This window comes from Plectrocnemia conspersa, unplaced genomic scaffold (assembly GCF_051122295.1).
Source record: "Plectrocnemia conspersa isolate PC_06_02 unplaced genomic scaffold, ASM5112229v1 ptg000009l, whole genome shotgun sequence".
Taxonomy (NCBI): domain Eukaryota; kingdom Metazoa; phylum Arthropoda; class Insecta; order Trichoptera; family Polycentropodidae; genus Plectrocnemia; species Plectrocnemia conspersa.
The window spans coordinates 4,948,047-4,970,161 of record NW_028277173.1 but is presented as its reverse complement, the minus strand read 5'-3'; the positions used below and the strand labels follow the sequence as shown (position 1 = coordinate 4,970,161).

General features: G+C 31.3%; 5 protein-coding genes across 8 annotated transcripts; 2 read left to right on the top strand and 3 right to left on the bottom strand.

The window, feature by feature from the left end:
- The first annotated feature begins 4,107 nt into the window (after window positions 1-4,107).
- Window positions 4,108-5,703, top strand: LOC148231665 (26S proteasome non-ATPase regulatory subunit 9). Its single transcript, XM_088191756.1, has 4 exons — window positions 4,108-4,295; window positions 4,387-4,486; window positions 5,087-5,283; window positions 5,347-5,703. The coding sequence occupies exons 1-4, from the start codon at window positions 4,191-4,193 to the stop codon at window positions 5,560-5,562; spliced, it is 618 nt and encodes a 205-aa protein (XP_088047882.1). The 5' UTR covers window positions 4,108-4,190; the 3' UTR covers window positions 5,563-5,703.
- Window positions 5,704-6,236: 533 nt separating this feature from the next.
- On the bottom strand, window positions 6,237-10,430 carry LOC148231664 (modular serine protease-like). 3 transcript variants are annotated; one of them, XM_088191487.1, is made up of 10 exons: window positions 10,366-10,430; window positions 10,177-10,286; window positions 9,124-9,157; window positions 8,722-8,927; window positions 8,451-8,651; window positions 8,213-8,380; window positions 7,561-7,694; window positions 7,326-7,493; window positions 7,104-7,263; window positions 6,237-6,531 (listed from the first exon to the last, which is right to left on the bottom strand). In XM_088191487.1, exons 2-10 carry the CDS (start codon window positions 10,226-10,228, stop codon window positions 6,317-6,319), a joined length of 1,338 nt encoding a protein of 445 aa, XP_088047613.1. In that variant the 5' UTR covers window positions 10,229-10,286; window positions 10,366-10,430; the 3' UTR covers window positions 6,237-6,316. The 3 variants fall into 3 exon arrangements, with proteins under 3 accessions (XP_088047613.1, XP_088047614.1, XP_088047612.1); XM_088191488.1 differs by having other exon boundaries at window positions 10,387-10,430; XM_088191486.1 differs by having other exon boundaries at window positions 10,177-10,423.
- A 1,575-nt stretch (window positions 10,431-12,005) lies between these two features.
- On the top strand, window positions 12,006-13,966 carry IFT52 (intraflagellar transport 52). Its single transcript, XM_088192984.1, has 7 exons — window positions 12,006-12,248; window positions 12,318-12,535; window positions 12,603-12,735; window positions 12,798-13,086; window positions 13,151-13,322; window positions 13,395-13,498; window positions 13,567-13,966. Exons 1-7 carry the CDS (start codon window positions 12,127-12,129, stop codon window positions 13,882-13,884), a joined length of 1,356 nt encoding a protein of 451 aa, XP_088049110.1. The 5' UTR covers window positions 12,006-12,126; the 3' UTR covers window positions 13,885-13,966.
- On the bottom strand, window positions 13,893-16,611 carry Arl6 (ADP ribosylation factor-like 6). Of its 2 annotated transcripts, none has more exons than XM_088192985.1 (4): window positions 14,568-16,611; window positions 14,368-14,496; window positions 14,179-14,307; window positions 13,893-14,087 (listed from the first exon to the last, which is right to left on the bottom strand). In XM_088192985.1, the coding sequence occupies exons 1-4, from the start codon at window positions 14,743-14,745 to the stop codon at window positions 13,957-13,959; spliced, it is 567 nt and encodes a 188-aa protein (XP_088049111.1). In that variant the 5' UTR covers window positions 14,746-16,611; the 3' UTR covers window positions 13,893-13,956. The 2 variants fall into 2 exon arrangements, with proteins under 2 accessions (XP_088049111.1, XP_088049113.1); XM_088192987.1 differs by having other exon boundaries at window positions 14,368-14,475.
- Window positions 16,612-16,901: 290 nt separating this feature from the next.
- On the bottom strand, window positions 16,902-21,656 carry Chpf (Chondroitin polymerizing factor). Its single transcript, XM_088192983.1, has 8 exons — window positions 20,890-21,656; window positions 20,138-20,289; window positions 19,822-19,977; window positions 19,514-19,750; window positions 19,102-19,449; window positions 18,764-19,039; window positions 18,534-18,696; window positions 16,902-18,469 (listed from the first exon to the last, which is right to left on the bottom strand). The coding sequence occupies exons 1-8, from the start codon at window positions 21,536-21,538 to the stop codon at window positions 18,102-18,104; spliced, it is 2,349 nt and encodes a 782-aa protein (XP_088049109.1). The 5' UTR covers window positions 21,539-21,656; the 3' UTR covers window positions 16,902-18,101.
- Window positions 21,657-22,115: the final 459 nt, after the last annotated feature.

Below are 22,115 nucleotides of genomic sequence, written 5' to 3'. Positions count from 1 at the left end.
TAAACAAAATACACAAGGCTCACTATCGAATGTGTGTATAATGTTAGTTTTTTAAGTTTAAGAGCTTACAATGAGGAATCATAAAATATAATTGAAATAATTCATATAAAATAAAAAAATATGGTCGATAACACAATGACAACTGTTGATAAAAGTATTTTCCATTGATTTACTGATTTAATATAATTATTCGGAATGCAAATATACCAGGTACGTGTTAACCGTAAACATGTTATACATATTTAGTATTATGTACCAGGATTGAAAGTTAATGTGGATCAAATTACTTAAACGCTAATAAAACGTATTTTTTTATCTTGTGATATTCTGAGATTTGTCATGGCGATCGCGTAACAATGATTATGGTGCAAAATAATACTAATTAATTATGCCACTTCGGAATAGGTACCAATTTATTGTTTTGTATAAGTTGGGAGGTGGCGTTAATATTGGGTATGTAACAAAAAGTTTAATTTTCATATATAACATTTAATTTGGATATCAACTTGTCTTTACTTAGCATTGTATAATTTCTTTTAATATTTTTATGTGTTCTCTAAGAAAACGTCTATTAAAATTGATTTTTTAGGGTTTACTGTATAAAATTATTTAAATATTTTAAAACTTTATTTCAGACATTTTTAGAATCTTCTTTCGTGTTTGTTTTTTTCTTTTTAAAGGTATTTCTTCGCTATTATCTCAAGAATAAAATCAGCCATGCGATTCTGCACCCTGTCGTAGGCTTTTGAGTGTTTGCAAAGGCTTTGTTAGATCATTTTGTGCTCTCACTTGGCATTTGCCATTTCTCATTGTGAGTTTCACCGAGGAGATCAGTTTTTTGGTACACACTGCTCTTTAAATTATTTCACGCGTATATATATCGCGACAAAAAACTACAAATTCTTAAATACCAACAATCGCAAAAAGGAGTATCGTGTCAAATATAATATTAGATTACTTTAATTTTAATTATATTTTTGAGCTCATGTAATGAGTTATTAAAGAATTAATAGACATTTTTTTTGTATTTTTCATTTTCATTCCGTCCTTTGACGTGAAGTGTTGTGAACGTAAAAGCAGTGATGGAATCCCGGATCTCTCCTCTGTTTGCCGGGCACGAATGCGGTCACAGAAAGAGTTTTTTCAAGTATTAATAATATGTGGACAGCAGATATCGCAATTGAATATTGATACATTGAAGGCAATGGTTATAACAAAGTGTAATTTCGAATGCAATACTTGCGAGAACTTCAAACAGCAAATAGAAAACTGTGATGAAGTCCTTAAAAAATTTATTCCATCACTAAAAACTTATAAAACCAATTAAATTACTTATATGTTATTATAAAATATTTATTTTATTTTAATAGTATTTGTTTCATAAAGAATATATTTTACTATTTTTATAAAATAACCCCCCCCCCCGCTCTGACAGATGTCCCGGATTGTACTCCATAAAAAAAAGTCACCCTATGCACGAGACACACACCGGCCGTGCGAGTCCGCCAAAGTCGCCAAGAGAATGTGTCTACGTCACGCCAATGTTACCAGAGTGCCGCCAAGTTTCGGCCGTAATAAAACCTATATATAAATACATAAAATGGTCCCCACAGTACCATTATACCCTTTAATGTTGACAATGTTAATAATTTTTTTTTTGTTTGATTTTGAATTGATTTTTTACTACATTACAATTAAATCACAACTACCTAATTGTCATGTTAAGTACCTTTAAACGTTGTTTAGTCGTCTAATCTAATAGATGTCCATTCATTCAAAGTCGAATTAAATATATAATATTATATAGTGTTGAATGTTAATACATGTTTGCAATTTAAGGATTTAAGAGTAGAAACATTTTCTTAGAAGATTTTTAATGTATATGTAGTAATTATTGTCATCTTCGTGTTTTTTTAGTTTAATAAGCAAGTAGGTAAAATTTCGACTTAAGATGCCGACATTTACTACCGTCTGGCTATTATAAATATTTCGTATTTTAAAAAATAAGAACCGCTTAAACAATTTTCCTTGCGTTCAGGTACTTCTAAAAATACTTCATATGCTGACGAGTACCAATGAAAAATGTGTACATAAATCTTTTTGTCCCTTTTATTTATTCACTTTTATTCGTTCATTACATAGTAAAAAAAACAAAGAGTTTTAAAAATACAAATCTTTCATCTTTTGGAACAATAAGTCTAGAAAAACATCGTATTTAACAAAATATCATCTTTTTATACCAGGAGACAGAGCACCACAATCCAATTTATTCCAATATTACTCATCATTTTTTGTTAGTTATGATTATCCAGAAGAACATTATGAGAAAGGGATGCGTACAAAATTGTAAATCTGTTTGTTTGTTAAGAACAGATCTATGTGATTGATGATTGTGATACCTATGTGAATAGGATTTTATTTATTATTTATGTAATTGTATTTTAATTATTGAACATTTATTGATTTTAAAATATCTCAATAATATTTAATTTATTGTAATTAATATTTATTTATTTCAACATACATATGTTAAACGCTCATTAAATTTAAGTAATAAATGTTTATGTGAATATTATAGAATAAAAAAATACTAAATAGAGCATAATATTATTCTTATTTGACATTCTAAGCCGATACCACTATTTAGGTTAATCCAAAGCAATAGGAGCATCATCTTTTTCATAGTTCTAAACCGTGAAGATATCGCTTTCAACAAATAAAATGTATGAACTTGAAAAATTGTTTTTTTCCGTTACTACCGGTATTTTATTTTGTAATACCGGTAGTATCGAAGATCAGGTTTTTCCTCAATACCTATTCTGATTTAACAAACTCCTTTTGTATGTGTATTAACTCAAGAAGGACGTCTCATTTCTAGTACATTTTTTTATTTCACCACTATTACACCATACGTTCTTTACAGTATCGATACAAAAAGCATTGTTTAGTTTAAAAAAAGTTTCTGCAAATTTACCACAAGTTTTGAACTCATACAAAAATTGCTTTAATTTACTTATTTACCGTATCAAAGTTAATAATAAAACCAAATTCGTCAATAGCAAAGTACAGATCAAAAACTTAAAGCTATGTAAATATGAACAGTGCAAAATGACATTGCTTCAATTTTTTTGAAACATGACTAACATAATTGTTATGTCCAACGGTCAATACGATTCAAAACCGCCTCGTGCCGCCATGACGTCATTCGACGGTCATAGCGACTGGTTGAGCAACGAACACATCCGATGGTATTATATCCATATGCCATAGGGCGGCGATTTGTGGAAATAAACGCATTTTAAGGTATACACTGACTTTCATTAGTCCTTCGAAGGCCTTCTCAAAACATTTAACCTCTGATACAGTTGGCAACCTTCCCCCAACGCAGGTAGCAGCGGTGGACTTGATTGGTAAATACATATTTTTCAGCAGCTAACACGTGTTTTATTCCCAACTCGTCATCACACATTTGCCAAAGTTTCAACAGACATTTTTATTTAAAAATTTAAGCTTACAGGTAGTAAGTAGTCGCTTCGAAAGTAGATATTCGGTTGCGTCGGTAGGTCCTTCTAAAAGTCGCCAGAACTTGTTCTCGAACGCGTGTCCTGGAAGTGATTGTCCAAATAGGAGACAAAGTGTAAGTCTAATTTTATTGAAAAAATTATAGCAAGGAAACTAAAAAAAGTAATTTAATCAGAGGTCAGAGTAAAAACAAATCATGTAAATGCAATAAAATTTATAGAAATAAAGATAATTTTTTCGTATTAAAATAAAGTTAAGTAACAGTGTCGATGAACAAAATGCAAAGCCGGCGCGAGGGGCATGCTGCACAGGAAGGCAACTGTGGCGCCAACTCCAGAGGGGCGTAAAAAAAAGAAATAACGGGTGACCCAGTCGCTTGACGTTTAAAGGGTTAATAAGTATTTTGGGGTTGTAAAACTTAGGCAGGAGTTCCATTCACAATATTTTATAAAAATGTATAAAATAGGACTTATATCGGGTATTTCATAGAGTTTTGGCTTATTTTTACCTATGAATTTAACATATATGTACATTGAATAAATTTCCAATTGTGACATAGTTTATTATAGCAACATTTAATGAATTGCGCAAATTGTTATTTTTTAACCTGGCAACATTGCGTTAGTAATCCTGTGTTTTGACGTTTGGTTCCAGCTTTTCTGAGCAAAATGCCTTCCGCTGACAACGAACTAACTAAAGCCATCAAAATTCTGATGAAGCAAAGAGAAGGGATTGAAAGAGAGATATCTGCTCACCAAGCAATCCTCGATTCAGTAAAATTAACACCGTTTTTAAGCCATTTTGTATTTTATGCTGATGTAATGCCTTATGTACTCATAACTCGTATAATCTGGAATCATCCAGAACAATTTCAGAGTAGGTGATAGCTTCGTGGACGCAGAAGACTATCCTCGTAGCGATATAGACGTGTACCAAGTGAGGCGAGCTGTTAATAAAATTGTTTGTAAGTAATACATATTAGGAACTGTCACAATAGATGAATGATTTTGGTTGTTTCTTAACTATTTGAATCGACTAAATTACATTTTTTATTTTTAATTAAAATGAATACTTTGTAAATCGACTAAAGCTGCCCGATTAATTTTTTTATTGCTTTACGGAAAAATCAGTATAAAATGAATTTAAAAAAAAAATTTTGCTATATAAACATAAAATATAATTTTAAATAAATATAAATTAAAACATTTTTCAAAAAACAATTTAATATTTATTTTTGATTAAGGCGTCCAAAGGGTTAATCAAAAATCTGCTTCTTTTAACAATAATGAGTACAGTAGACCCCAATAACACGGTAAATTATGGACGTGCTATTTGAGTGTGTGTAGTTGTGAGACTAGAATATACTCATTCAATTTTTTGCAATACGTATGTACGAATCAGGCACGTATGGTGGGATATCCTCCTTTTGGCTCGCTCACACTTAAAGTAAGGGGCATATAATTTACATATTATTAGAATTAATTTTAGATTCTCACAACACATTTTATGTTTTTTTTTTTTTATAAAATATTGTTTAAATTAAACAAAATTTTTTTAAAAATAGGTTTACAGAATGATTATAAAAGTATCATGAAAGAAATAGAAGAAAAGTTGGCAGAATTACATTCACAATACAAAGATAGTGAACCCAATGATTTTGGAAAAGCGGATTCGGAACAATCTTCTTCAGGAGTACCATCAGATTTGACTTACATCGCTTTGGTCAAGTCTGTGGCACCTGGTTCTCCAGCCGCAATGGGTGTACGTATAATTTTTTAATTAGTATGCAATAATTTAATCCATGTAATTTATATATTATTTTAGGGACTGATCGATGACGATAAATTAGTGCAGTTTGGTTCATTGAATGCATCAAACTTTAAAGAATACAGTGACTTTCGAAACATTCTTGCAAACTCTTATAGAAAAGCGCTGGTTGTCAAGGTTTTACGCAACGGGAGACTCTTTGAATTATCCGTAACGCCTGATGAATGGTCTGGTAGTGGTCGGTTGGGATGCCGAATGGTTTTACCTGTGTAATTAAGCTAAAATTGTTTTAATAAATACGATTTCATGAAAAATATTATTGTCATTTATTCATCTTGAAACCATATTAAAAATAAAAACACATGTTTATATTTAAACTTAATTATGTTAATAAAAAAAGTTATTAAAGATAAAGACGTAGTGTTTTATTATATGTTATACTGGTTGCACAATAAAGACTTGCTGTTCAATTACTCGGATCTAGCTGCGGTGATCCTAATACTCGATGGCAGTTATGTTAAATTTAATGGAGTACGAGGAGTATGTCTTCCGGGTGGCCTTATATAAGCAAAGCCATTGCGGTCGTTTCCAGATGACGTCAAAATATACAATTAACATTACTAATCGTCATGCGAGATCATAAATACATTTTAAAAGTATTTAATAATCGATTAAGTAGTTTTAGTTACGATGATTAACGCTAGTGGTTGATAATAGTCTGCATGGTCATTGTAAGTTTAGACTCTTTAATTTCTTTGGTGTATCAAATATGAAGATTTGTGTCTTGTTTTTTGTTTGTAGATCAACTTTGTTCTCAAATCATATGATGGCTCAATTTATTTTATGAAAATATAAATTTGCAGTAAAATGATTTACTTATAACATCTCTATGCATGTTTTAGATTAAAACATTTCAACTCTTGGGTATTAAAATAAAATATACTATATTTTTAAGTCACGGTATTTAATTTTCATAAAAGTATAAAATTTTTAGTTATGTGTAAAAGTAATCAAAAATATAGTGAAATTAATAGTATTTGGTAAGTGACTCCATGATCCAGTCACGGTGTGAAAATACTCTTGTAAGTCCAAGATATGTAACGTTGCGGCACGTTAGGTCATCGTTTAGAGAATTAGAAAATCCTACGCTGACTACACCTCTTAAGTACCACCTTTGCACATTTGTCACATGGTGCTTGAATACCATACCGTTACCACCATCCCCCAAGCAAAGATTGGTGCCTGAAAAAACATTCATTGAAAATATATCGTGAGACATTAATGAGAATAGGTTGAGAAAGATACAGTAGGACAAAATAAATTTATAGTGTGGTATTAAAAATATGTGCTGTTTTACCTAATTTCTCAAAATAAATTAGATATAAGTATTTAATAGACAATACACTGAATGCTAGTTCTATAGAAATAAACGGTGGCCGAGCCATACACTAGCATTCCTCGTAGATATATGGAAGAACTGATTACAATTATTTATTACGTGAGTCATTGTGGCTTGCGAACCCTGAAAATACTGTCAGTAAGATAATGCTTGCATAGGATGCAATTTTGGTTCAGGGGGTAGATTATTTCTTCCGCTTAATTAGTCAAAATTAACTCGTACATGATTTGTCAATGCTGATGAATATATAAAATCACTTGGATTCGAGCGGAATCATCACTTCACTATACACTCGAACTTTGACTTCATACTACAAACGAGGCACTTTGAATTGAACAATGAGATAATTTTAACACAATTATCCATACATCCTCCACATTTTCCTGATAACAATAGAACAAGCTTCAATACGTACGATTTAAATATCTAGCGCAATACTTGTCGTATGTAAGATATTTGAGAAAAGACCTCGGTACATTGTTTCTGCATTCATTGTACGATGCGAATGATATATCTGCAGTCTTGAAGTAATCAGATGTAGAACTGCCATCAGCTGTACCTCCCCAAACTACTACCTTTAAAAAAATCGTCAGTTTGCTTATTAAACATATCATAAACTGTTGAAAGTTGAAGTTACCTTTCCTAATTGATTTGTACTATCGAAAAAGTCGTCAACAAAGTCTACACAGATTGGAAGCAGAAATCGGGAAAAATTAAAAGGTTCTTTAAGTTCTAAAAGGGCTATGTCAGCTTGATGGAGTTGATCATTGCCCGCGTATTGTTCTGGTATCATTATTTTGGTGATCTGTAGATTATTGCTTATGTATAATATTAGTAATATTAATAATCATTTAATATAGTTTAATAACTACTTCTGAGACTTGGAAATGAGGGCTTTCATTGTCAATAGAATTATCCAACACTCTGCGTAACTTTCCACCAGCTACTCTATAGAAAAACTTGTCAAATAGAGTATTTGTTTCTTCGTTGAAAAAGCAATGGCCAGCTGAAGTAAAAAAAATATATGTTTAAATCCTACATGTTGTGGAGGTGGGGTTAAAAGATTAAGTAAAATATAATTGTTGATAAGAGCATACCACAGATATTTCAATGATGGTAAGCCAATAAAATTAGCTTATTCGTTAAGAGACTATATTAAAAATAATTGTATTGATTTCGACGTACACTTATTTCAATTATAGAAAACATTAAGAATAAAAATAATAAAAATTCATAATAAAAATTACGCTCTTATTAAAAAAACCGGTCTCAGCTACAGTGACGTCTATTGGTTATAAATTGTATTACACATTATAATATATAATTATTAAAAATGTAGATGTCACCGATTTCCAGACTTTCAGTCTGGTGGTTAATACTTACTTGTTGGCAGGTATTCATTATATCTGATTAACTCACTTGGTACAGATTTATACCGTTGTAACGCATTAGGCTTACGCCTGTCAGGTTACAACGAAAGATTTAATAAAAATAAATAAATAAAAATTACAAAAAAATACTTACCACTTATAACAATATTATTTCTGATAATAGTTCCTCCGCATATTTGTACAAATTTTAAGCCATCTTCATAAATTCTGTATATTCCCACGTGCCATGGAAAATTATTATTTATAACTTGCTGACCGCCCAAAATCAAAACACTACTATTTTCAGGTTCTGCACCACATTCTAAAATTAAAGTTTTTATTATTTAACATTATTATGATAAAATACCAATCAATGTCATTTTTGTAACAACCTGCCACGCATATGGGCAGCGGAAAATCCCAAATACCGTCTACACAAGTCCTGGGTCGCAAATTTTCTCTAGAGAAATGTCGTGACTTACACTTGTAATTCACGACAGTGCCGTGTTTCAATTGATGGGTACAGTTTATTGTCTTTCCGTTGTATTGGCAAATGGATGTTGATGTTGAAGATTGGATGTACGGGCAAAGTTCTGGAATAGGTTTTTGGTCATTTTAAATAAAACATCCACGTATCCAAAGATTTTAATTCATTAAACTTACTCTTGCACTCTGGAACGCTTGGATGCCAAGCTCCGTCTCTACACTGTATAATAGATTGTCCGTCTATGGTATAGTTTTTGCTTTTGCACATGTATTCCAAAATCGTTTTAGCAGGCACCTCTTCGTTTGGAACTGGAGTGCGATTTGAGTTATTTATTATATAATTACCATTTTCTGGTATGTTGGGTATAACGCAGGAAGTGGTGCTAAAATTAAAGCTATTGTAAGTATCAGCTTAATTGAACTTTTGTATATATCTAAGCTTAAAACTTCCAGACATCTACAAAAGTACTAGTCACCTTACATAAGGGTACTCTCATATCAACTATCGAGTGTTATTAAATGATTTCTGGACATTTTTGCTTTGATCAAATGTTACCAAGTATAAAATTTTGCACTCACCCATTTCCCTTGCCAAGTTCATCTGCAGGAAATCCTTAAATTAAAAAGAGAATCATTGATAATAAATAATGATAAATTAATATACCATTATAATACGAAGCAATAATATTCTGCTAATTTAGACATTCATTGACTATTAAACATGTTGCATGTTGAAATCGGTTACGTAACGGTTTTCAATAACGATTTTACTATTTTTCATGTTTTGTAAGATGCCAGAGAATAGCGTAGCGTACTTTGATATTTAACAGCAATATACATTTGTAAATCACCATAATATATTAAGTGAAATGAATATTATATATAATATAAAAATAAGGTTGCAAGGAAAATCTTTTAAATGTAATGAGGATAAATTCTACAAATAATTTTAATATATGACGAGGAAAACTTATTGCTTGTAAAAAATGAAATTTTCCACATAGATTCAACCAATTAAAATCCAGTTAACCTCTACGATGCAGTGTTCACTGGTTTCGCACATAACCAGTTGGCTGAGCGAATAAGTAAAGGTTATGTTCAAGGTGGTGCAATAATGATACTATGTATCACACATTTCAAGTAATTCGTCGATTTTTGGACCACTGAAAACAGCTAGTAGATAGAAAAATAGTTTGAAAAATCAGTGCCGCATAAACTAAATAAACAAAAAAGTTGCTGTTACAAAGTTTGTTCTGAGCTGCTATAATGTAACAGAAACGATCCAATTTTCGATCGTATTGTAACAAAAAATGGATATTTTACAGCGATAGAAAGCTGTTTGGTTAATGCTTGTACAAAAATAAAGCTCTAAAGAATTCCGCGAAACTAAAATTACAGTAAAATAATATATGGTCTCTGTTTGGTGGTCTGCGATCCATTACATTTTTATCTTGGCAAAACCATTACAAGTGATTGTCAATAACTAGAAATATTACTATCTGATCCTCTAAATCTAAAGGGTCAAAATTTGAAAATTACTTAAAATAATAAATTATTGGTGAAAACCAACCAATAAAATGATGATTATTATTTGCAAATCTGCTAAAATTTTACTTGATTCATTATGCTCACCAGTCAAACAGGTTGTGGACAGGGTTATGATAAAAAATATCCTGAAGTCCATCACTAGACAAATATCTTTGAACACTACCAACCAGTGTGATGATCCAAAGGCGATTGAGCTATATAAAGGAATCATTCACAATTTAATGGAAATTAACTTATTATAAATAAGGATAAAAGACGAGTTTAAAACAATACGCAGCAGTTTCCTCATTTTACTGTTAGGTTATCACTCTGGCGACGTGTGTGTGCCAACTAAGAGTGACCTGAAATATTATGCTATTTGAAGTCTGATTATAAATCATATGTATTTCACAAAAGTGGTGATAAGGTAGCGGTCAAATATAAATATATAAACACATAAATATTTAAATTGCTGTATAAACAGCAATAAAAAAATAGTTGCGAGAAGTAATAATATTTCTCGCAATGACTACCTTAAGGTATCAACAAAACTGCTAAGTTGTAGATCGATCCTTTCCATCGTTTCGTGCCCAAAATATCAGTCAAAATTACTTTACGTGAACTGTACATGATATCAAACTCTTCAGTTTTTTTTAAATAGTGTTAATATAATTACAAGGCGCAGTGTTCTCAAGTTATTTTTACATCTTTATTTGTGGTTGATGTTCTAAGCCAACAATATCTCTTGTCATATCCGACGTCTTCATGGCTCTCTTGAAAATTTGTCCGGCTTTATAATGTTAACTTCCGACATGTACAAAGGTAAGCCGATTATTATAAATTAAATAAAAGAAAAAAATATAAATGATTCAAACAATCTGGTGTTTCACTGGTCCTTCCCTTCCCGCGAGGGTCAAGGACACGCGTCAAGGAAGAAAACACCCCGACTTTTCCTTAAGGGTAGAAGTTAAACAACATCTATACAAAATCGAATCGAAGGTTTTATATTTGACTAGCATAAATAATAGTGTGCTTTTTCATTACAAAATTACAATTTATTATTATTATTTATGAAACTGCTTAAATATTCTCTTAAACGAGATTGAATATTATTTTAAAATATTTAACTAAGATAAGGTAATAAATTAGAATGTTATATACTCTACCGTTTTTTAAATCGATTAATTTTAGCTCTTTTCCAGATTAAATGTTCTAGATAAGTTTTTTTCCCTAAAAACTCCTTTTTATTTTAATCAAATGTCATTGCTTTTTGCTGTGCAGCGAGAAATTCCAAGAATACTTTTTAAACGCGTATACCATTAAAAAATAAGACTTTTTTATGGTGGGGGGGAGGTAGGCGGGACATTTACCCTCCCTTGAATTTAACTAGGAAAATACATGTCGAAATATTAAATAAACGACCACTGAGTGGCTAACTTTTGCCCCCCCCCCCCGCAAAAAAGCTGAAATGACGTCCCTGATACTAAACCAAAAATTCTGGGCTATCCCTCAATGAAAATCTAAAAAATTAGTTTCAAATCTTTTTTAAATATGTTATTTCAGTGAAATTATATTGGCATACATTTTCACTGGTAAATATATATTTTTACTAGTGAAAATATAATTTATCTGACAAGTGCTGGAGAAATTATATGATTTTAACTTGTCCATATCTAGTAAAATATACATTTACATACTTATCATTATTTATTCATATGTGATGTACAAATGTAACAGTCAATGTGTATTTTTCAGTGGTTAAATATATTTATTCTGAAAAATTCTGAAATGACGTCACTGTAAGAATCTGATAGCGCAGCATTTTGTAGTGTGTAATGAACCATTTTAGTAAATTTCTACTACATTTAGACTTGTAGAGGAATTAAGGTTTGAGTCGGATTTGGATTTAAGTGTATCTGTATTATGGTTTGAAACTTGTCTATATAACTACTGATTTGACTATCTTTTATCTTTGAAACACAAACATTGGTTACTTAGTAACCAAACCGTAAACAATACACGTTTGTACTCTCATGGCACAAAAATCAACTAAAAATGAAAGATCAAGCGCAAAAAAACACAATCATATTCAACTCATCAAAAAACGAATTGTTCAAACTAAACGAGAATTACAAGCAGTTTCACAGGAAACTGAAAAACACATGGAAGGTTACAATGTGAGTTGAACAAACATAAATTATTCATAGCACATTGATTTTTATATGCAATTTTATTTACTATTTCAGCAATAGAGAAGAAATAACTGCTTTGGTCTTAGAAGAAGCAAAACTGTTTGTTATACCAACTCCGCAAGATGTCTTTACCGATTCTGAACTATCTTGTTTAAAGCAGTTTTTAAGCAACGGTGGATCGGTTTTGGTAACATTAACAGATGGAGGAGAAGATAACAATAACACAAACATTAATTTCTTTTTGGAAGAATATGGAGTAGTAATTAATAATGGTAATTCAATAACATTTGTGATTATATAAATAACAATATTTATTAATATGATATTATTTTAATATAGATTGTACTGTCAGAGTTAAGTATCACAAATTATTTCATCCAAAGCAATGTCTGATATCCAACGGAATCGCTAATCGTTCCATTGTGAAAGCTATACAAAAGATGAGCAATTATAAAACTGATCCTGATAATGTGTTAGTTTGATTATTATTGTTATAATTAGCAAACTTTTACTAATTTTTATTGTGTTACGCAGATCTAATACTCCATCGTTTGTGTATCCTTATGGAGCGACTTTAAATGTTAAAAAGCCTTCAGTCATTATATTAACGAGCGGTGAAGCTGCCTATCCAGTTAAAAGACCTCTCGCTTCATTTTTCACCGGAGATAAAAATGGAAAATTGGTCGTTTTTGGTTCCGGACACTTTTTCGACGATCAGTATATAGATCAAGAATGCAACGATCATATAAGAGATATAGTCATTGGATTTCTTACTTCTACGTCAGATTTAAACTTACATCCTGTAGACGCTGATGATCCAGATGTTCGTAATATAAAGTGCGTTATAAAAAATTGTTTTTGGATAATAATATTTTGCTTACTTATAGATAAATGCTTATAAGACTATTCCTGATACTGTATTTATGTCTGAAATATTACGTCCTTGTCTCACAGTGGGAGATGAAGGTGAAAATTGGAACGATAAGGCAAATGGCTCTAAAGAATTGGATTTTACTAGCATGTTCGATATGCATTTATTTTCTTTTAATTATAATAACGGTATAATATTGATGTTCTCAAACCAGTATCATAATATATTACCATTAGTATTAAACTAGTATTATAAATCAGTTCCAGAAGCAATAGAATTGTATCAATTATTGGGAATCAAACATGAACCATTGAAGTTAATCAAACCTCAATTGGAAACTCCGTTACCAGCTCTGCAAGTTGCGGTGATTATATTTTAATATAAATAATATATTTTATTTTTATTATTAATTATAAATGTAATTTGTAACAGGTTTTCCCTCCAACGTTTCGTGAGTTACCGGCTCCGCCTTTAGAGCTGTTCGATCTCGACGACGCCTTCAGTTCTGAAACTTCAAGACTCGCACAACTCACAAACAAATGTCTCGGTCCAAATATAAGAAACAAATTAAATAAGCTTCAAGATCAATCTACAAACAAACAGATCGAAGCCGATCTTGAATACTTCATAAGAGAATGCGGAAGGATCTTCAAAATTGGTACGGACAGTTCAAATTTGAACGGAAAGCAAATCTTGAACAGTGTCGGTCTGCAGATAGCGCAATTTAAGAAGATAGAGAAGAAAGAATGAAACGCGAATTGAGATTGTAGTGATGTATTGTCAATTTATAGATTTTTGTAAATAAATATTATATGTACACGTTTACGGATTGTGAAGTATGTCTCTAACTTGAAGAGTCAACCATTCTACTCCTTGTTGCAGTCCTTCGCCGGTTAAAGCGTTCGAGGCACAGATGTGCCAAGGTTTATCGACTATTCTCTCTAATCCTAGACCTGTTAAAATAAAATATATATTATACACACAATATATTATTAAATATTTATTGATCAGCATTAAAAACAGAATGTATCCTTAATATATCACCTGCAGCTATTTTAACACTAGATAAAGAATCCGGACAGTCCATTTTATTAGCGAAGAATAATATTGGAATTCTTCTGCCGGTAATATCTGGATGTTGCAGAAGTAGATCTAATTCATCTTTTACTACAACTACAATACAATGTGATTAGAATATAACTACTTTAAATATCATTTCAGTCATATATTTACCAAGTCTAAGGCGATCACTGGAATCAATCACGAAGATGATCGCGTGAGCGTCTCGGTAATGGTGTTCCCACAAAGACCGGTGCCTGCCATGCCCCGACATGTCCCATGCTGTAAAACCCACACCACCACCTGATGAGAACGTCGTAATAAATAGAATAAGGCATTAACACATTCCTATTCAAAACAATCACTATACGAACTTTGAAACTTTTCAACGTTGAAGCCCACTGTGGGAGTTGAGTGATTCATCCGTCTCTCCTCGGGCTTAAACTTGTCCACTAGTGTAGACTTGCCACTGTTGTTTAGACCTATCACTAGAACGCTGGCCTCTCGCTTTTTCAGACCCAGCCAGTTGCTTAAACGGTCAAAAAGTCCCATCCTTGGTCCAAATCAGTACTTGGAAAATATGTAACTATACTACAATAAAACAGGCATAATTTATGTATGAATGATAAATTTTTAATGTTGTGTATAATTGCGATTGATTCTGTTGTATGAATGACTGTATTAAAATTCTGTGTCGTCATGGAAACAATGGAACATATCAAAACATATGGCAACTTTATATTAACTTGATATGGTGTCAATGAATGATTTTATATTTATAATCTTGATTATTAAAATATCAATAAAATCTATTCAGAAAATAAATTTAATTAGTATACATTATATTAAAATGACAACATTGAATTTGTGCCGAAACTAAAATGCACATGTTTGATATGTAGCTGTATAGTTTTTCTAATATTGAATATATTAAAAAAATTGCCATAGAACTGTTACGTAGTCTCAATAGTTTTTAAAAAAATATGCTTATATATTATAATAGAATAATGTATTAAAAATATACAAACAATACAATTTCTTAATTTAACAGGACCATTCATAATCATTGCGTTGATAAAAGGGTCATATTTTGAATAAATTTGAGTGTTTGTTTATTATTATTATTATTTTCGTAATTCCCCATGAATAAGAAATAAAAAAAAACGTAAAATTTAGTCACTGAAAAACATCATGTCATGACACAATATGGAATTTAGTTTATATTTAGCACGGTCAAACCACTTAAAATTCATTAATCGTTCACTTATATGATTTTACAACTAGTCGGTCGGCAAGAAATTAAGCACTTGCCGACCGACCCAGTCAGCTTCAATCTGGCCCTGAGTCTATGGCAGTCTTGACATGGCTATTCCGTCATTATCCCACCGACTTCAGTATGAGACTTTCTGGTTGAGGTTGTATTGATACGCTGACAAAATAAATTACAATTTTAAAAGATATTTATCTTTATTTATGTTTTATTCTTGGTCTTGATAGACAAAAATAACATGTCCACGGTTCTTAGATTTAGATGTTCTCTTATACTACATTATTATGCTTTTTATAGTCAATGTATGAGTTTTATGATCTTAAGTGCAGATTTTTGGATGTTGATATATATAGCTTATTTTCATCAAAATCGTGTCATTTCATATGCAGCGACAACATATTGAGTAAAGTAATAGTAATGTAAGGGGGCCTATTATATATATTTTCATTTCATTCAGATTTTGTTATGGCCAAAACTTGGCGACATTCGGGTAACACTAGCGACGGACATTTTCTCGACTGGCAAACTGGCGGGCCCGCGCCCCGCTATTTTGAAAACAGTAATACAATTCAATAAAAATACTACTGCAGCAGTTCAATGTGTCTAATTGCCACCAGTCGCCAGAGTAAAAATGATCAGAATCTAGTCTTTTGGCTGCTGTTTTGATTTTTGTTAGTGTAATTCACAACTCATTATTTTTATTTATTGCTATCTTATTAACAAACTTTTGTATTATTTTATATGAAATTAAAAATATTAATACGAATCAATGTCAGTCATTGTTTTTCGCACATTTTAGAATACTATTATAAAATGTTTTCTCAAGATCTGCTTGTTTCTTAGAAGATAACTCGAAAAGTTTTACATTTTTTTTTAAAGTATTTATTGAGATCAATAATTTTACTCTTTTCTCTGGTCAATTCCGAGTGCTATTTTAGGTATCAAATATTATTTTTCAAATAAAAATCAGTAACTACTGTTTTGTTTGGTAAGTTTTTATATATACTGCAGTATTTCTACTCTTAGTTTATGGTTTAAAATGAAGTAAGTTTTTATTGTTTGTATGAATATATAAATAGGTTATATTGAACCGAAATATTTTTTTTATAACAATCTGTATTAATTTCAATCATAAAATACAATAATTAAAAAAATTACATTACATAATTATTTATTAAATTAACGGAAAATTATATTTAAAATCATGCAAGCTCATTTTTTACTAACTATATATATATATATATATATATATATATATATATATATATATATATATATATATATATATATATATATATATATATATATTATAATATATATATTATAATATATATTATATATATATATATATATATATATATATATATATATATATATATATATATATATATATAATATATAGCTTCCAACGTGTTAAAATAAAATACAAACACATATCTCGGGTTTTCCACATATTACAATAAATATATTTCATATTTATATAAAAGCATCCATAAAAATAGTAATACATCTATTCTGAGTAATTTATGACTAAAAACAGGCACTTAATTTGATCAATTGATTGTCTTCTAAATAAGATAAGAATTGTCATGGTAAATTCTTTTAGATCCATCAATATATCATAATTGTTATACGTTACATTGAAATTGTTTCAATGCGTTCATAAATTGTGCACGCTTATTGTTCATATGAAATGCAAAAACATTTAATTTTAGCGTGCAATATCACAAGAGTCATTTATAATCACATCGTACTAATTATTAATATTAATAATACTATATAAACAATTGGCAAATGATTACGTTTATATTAAATAAAAATAATATTAATACATTATCAATAGATTCGAGTGGAACAATAATAATAAAATAAGGATAGGGTGATACATTTTAATACTCGATACCTTTACTTTTTTGAAGTTGAACAAATTCATAATTTAATAATTGAGCATTCAGGATATTTTATCTACTTTCGATAATGAGTAAAATTTTAAATTTGGTAGTATGTCTTTTATGAGCTTCAAAGATATTTAGACAAACTTTAAAGAATCTAGGAAAATATTTCTACATAATAACACAAATAAACTTGCGCAACAAAGCATTAGTGAGAGCATTGGTGAGAGAATAACTCATTGACACTTAATCTGCGGTTACTGAATTTTCTGTACGATAAAATAAAAATATTATTAATGACATCACAATAAAAATAATTTATAGAAATTTTTATAAATTCAGGCATACATTGCCGTTTCTCTCCACAGAGATGAATTATTAAAAAACACATTTATGTCCTCATATAACTCTTTTTCATAACGAAGTGCATAAAAAATTATAATAAAAATATAGATTTATGTTAATAAAACAGATCCTTACATCTACGGATTCTAAAGTAAAAAAATAATAATTAAAATCCGATTAAAAATTTGAAGCGAAACACTATTAAAATTTTAAAATGTAATAACCCACAGACTAAGTGTATATATAAAACAAGAATAACTCTCGGAATGTTGATATATTGTAAATTTTCTTAGCTATAAAATTCTTGTGATAATTTGAGGTATCGAGAACCTATCCCCACAATATAAATAAAACACATAAGAACACTTTGGCAAAGTACGCTATCGCTAAGCAATCTATCGTTAAGTTTCGAATATCATTTTGGCCAGTTGACTTCTGCCACCGATCGCAATAGATTCAAAGTTGTCTTTGGACAGCTTGTCTAAGCATTTTTCGGTCAGTGCAGTATTACCGAAACGAATTGTGTGATCTTTTGCTTCAAAGTCGACCAGCGATTGGTTTTTATAAGCTTCTTCAGGCGGACAGTAGATGCTCTCGTCGTATTTGAACAAGACTCCGGGTTCGACGGCTCTGAATGCGTGCAAATTGGGCGAGTATTTGACAAACATCTCAAAAATTGACGTCATATTCGTGTTGGTTTTGGTGAATAGATTTTCAATGTCTTTATCGGCTCGAACAATCGGATATTTGTCTTGAATTAGCTTACGAACTGAAATAAAAATAGTAATAGTAAAAACATCTCAAGGAATAGTTGTATTAGATAAAAAGTATACCATTGACATAATCTCGACTGTAAAACGACAATACTCTGTAATCCCAAGATGCGAATCGACCGGAACCTTTGCTAGGAATTAGTCCCGTCGATAATTGCGGATGATATAGCTGAAAGCCAATCGGACTGAAGATTTGATAACCAGAAACTGTATTCATCCGTATCTGAAATGATCAAATTAATTAATTACAAATATACGGGTGTAAAAATCTTAATTAATCCAATAATTACCCGATTCAAATAATCTGGCTTCATCAACATCTGAGATTTTCCTAATAATACTAAGCTATCTAAAGGCATTTTGCGTAATGCTAAATCCAGAGCCGCCATGGTCACTAATCCGGTCTCATCGAATATGAACGACACAGCAGGTAATCTGATTGACAGCCATACAACTTTTAAGCCGTCCAATCTATATTTCTCCGACAGGTCCAAAGCACACGATTTTAAAGTACCGAATTGATCTTCGGGACCTTTACTAGGCGCTTCAGCAGGATACATAAAAACCTGTAAATAAATAATAAAAAAATCAATTCAAGTACAGGAAGCAATAAAGATATGTGACATACCATCAGCATTGAGAGTTTATCTTTCTTTTCCAAAAACGTAGTCTCGAAATGTTTGACGAAATCCGCCGCAGATAAAACTTCATGCTGCCAAATCGGTAGTATCATGATAATCCTTGTGTTTTCAGTAACGTATGGCACAGTTAAAACTGTGGCTTTTCCCAGCGGCTTAAACACTTCCATCCTCTTCAACGTAACATCGTCGTCGTTATCAAGTGATTTAAAGTTCATATCGAATATGTAATTCGTTCCGCGAGACGGATCGAAACGTCTGTATCCGTTGACGAGCGAGTGATACTTTAAATTTGAATCACCGCTTTCAACTTTAGATATCACATTATTTATGATGTTCTATATAAAAAAATTATATATTAACTTTCATAAGTTATTTCAGAATATCAACATTGTTACTAACGTCAATGTCTTGCTTTTCAGCATCAGAATGCTCCAGAACATTTGTATAATCATCCGGCATGAGATTATGAGTCGTGTTTATTGTTGAATATCTCGGCTGGTGGAATCTATCGGGAGGCCTCGGTAACGGCAACGTCGGATCGTTTCTCAACCCAGCCGGCCAGTGTCCCTCAAATGAATCGGTCGAAACAAACTTGCTAAGTGAAGCAATTTCTTTATTCACAGCTTCCAGATGCAACTATTAAAACATAAACAATATAAAAATATAAATAACACCAATTTATCTATAATCTAATATATGATACATACTCTTGCAAAATATAACTGTAGATTATAAATGTCCGAGTAATTTTTAATCGGATATACAGAAACGGCTTCGTTGAAGTCGTTACTTTGAATCACGGTTTTTAGATCGGTCTGAAGATTCCATTCCGGCGATAGACGATAGCTCGTCATCTCCTGGCCCTGTTAACGATTTAAGTTTAAATAAGATTAATTCAAACAAGCCGTGAGTATGTAAATCAAATAATAGATGAGCATCGAAGTGGCAAGTATCATCTCATATAAAAAATATATAAATTAAGAGAAACCTGTACAATTAAAAATATTAAGATAATATTGATACCTGCACACTCTTCTGACATTTAATATTTGCACTGTGTATTATGCAGCGTCCGATATTTTCATAATTTTCGCCTGAATAAGTGTTTCTCACGCACCAATCTAAGTTGTCTCTTATTTTCCTCAAAACTGAACTGCTGATCAACATACCCGCGTCTGAAAAATACATTTTGATTACATAAAAAAAAGACCAGAATAATGGGCAAGCAGCTCTTGGATTTTGCACTACGTCAAAGGTGACTTTTAAAGGAAAACGTATTGTGAATATTGGAGATAAAGGCAAAGTCGCTGAATGAGTTAAAGACTATACCGAACAGTGCAATCCACAAATAAAAATTGTATTTATTTACTTATTACACCACATGTATACGTCAGAATCGATGTTTTTGTGTCAAACCACAGATTTGTATTATTTTGTTATATGCAAGTTTAAACCACATTGTTATTTAGGTTCGTTTCTTATTGATGGTAAAAGATAGCTACATATTTTTAATTTTTTCTGAAGTCTGTTGAAAAAAGGGCAGAATTAACAAATTTTTAAATATATGAAACAGTATTAATTTTAGAAATAAATAAAATTAAGGATTGAAATAAACAAAACATACATAGCTATAACAATAGTGAAAGGGATGATAATGTAATACCTCAACAACCACAAAACAATTGTTCCCTGTGTACTTATACATACTGGTCCCGTCCGTCAGGGCGATCGACCAATCTTAGGGCAGAAATTTAATAGATATAAAAAATAATTACCTAAGCTGCAATAATTACTGTCAGGTTCAGGAGTCGTGCCCAAATACACATCTTCGCTGACGCTTATCCCGTTCACCAGATCCATTAATTTACGTCCGTCTACGTAGCCGACGTCCGATATCAAGTAATAATAATCAAAATCATTTAAATAGTTGTCGCACAGATACTTGACCAAATGGAACGGCTTCAATATCTCTCTGGTATCAGTGAAGACGACTATATTAGTGAGATTCAAATGGCTTTTGATGGCATTGGCAGTGATGAAGAACTTGATTTTGTTGGGTACGTGCGCTAGTGTCTTATTAACGGCTATGGCGTGATTGATACTCTTCTCCGAGGTGACTACGGCGACGAATAGTTTCTCTCTTATGCCTAGTTCGGTGCTGTAGTAACGAGGCCGCTGGAGGTTCTTCGCCAGCTTCTTGGTCTGCATCGGTTTGTTTTGTAAGAATTTAGGCTCATAGCCGTCAGTCGTGGTAGGAGCGTTTATCTGTTCTTCGGCGTTGTTGTGAATGTTGTTGTAATTTTGGCACAGATCGACATCCTCGTAGTGGAAATAATTGAACGATATGAGAATACCGATGATCAGACCGATTATGGAGTAGGAGTGGTGCTTCAGCTTGAAGCAAACGCAGCGGTAGAGCAGCATTTTGCTAATTTGCGAAAATCGCGTTACATAACAGACGGTCGAGGGGCGTAAAGCATGTCGTAAAAACTTGCTGGATCTGATGGAGCAGCTGTCATCCGCGAGGTTGCCCACGTTTATAAACATGGACGTAACACGTCAAAAGTCGTCCATATTCAGTCCATTTTTTTATTTTTATAAAATGACGTTTAAAAATTTGTTAAATTAATAATAATATTTTTAAATTACTGTTTATTGCTTAAGTAATGTTTATATGTGACTAAAAAATGTTTCTGACAAAATATATTTTTTACCTCTTTAAAATGAAAAAGAAATGATATAAAATTACTTAAATTACGGTTTCGCATGTTTAAAATATATTTTTATAATAAACAAACACGAATATTATCGCATGAAAGAGTAATTAAAACGTCAAAGTGACAGATGACACGGCTGGGTAAACCAGTGCAAAACTATTGTTGGTCTCCAGCAGCATAAATAAAAAATTTAAAATCTTAGACAGGGAAAAAAGTGGACAGCTCTGCTCTTGTGCGCTTACAGATATGAATAATGTCACAGGTTTAGAAAAAAAGAGGGGGGG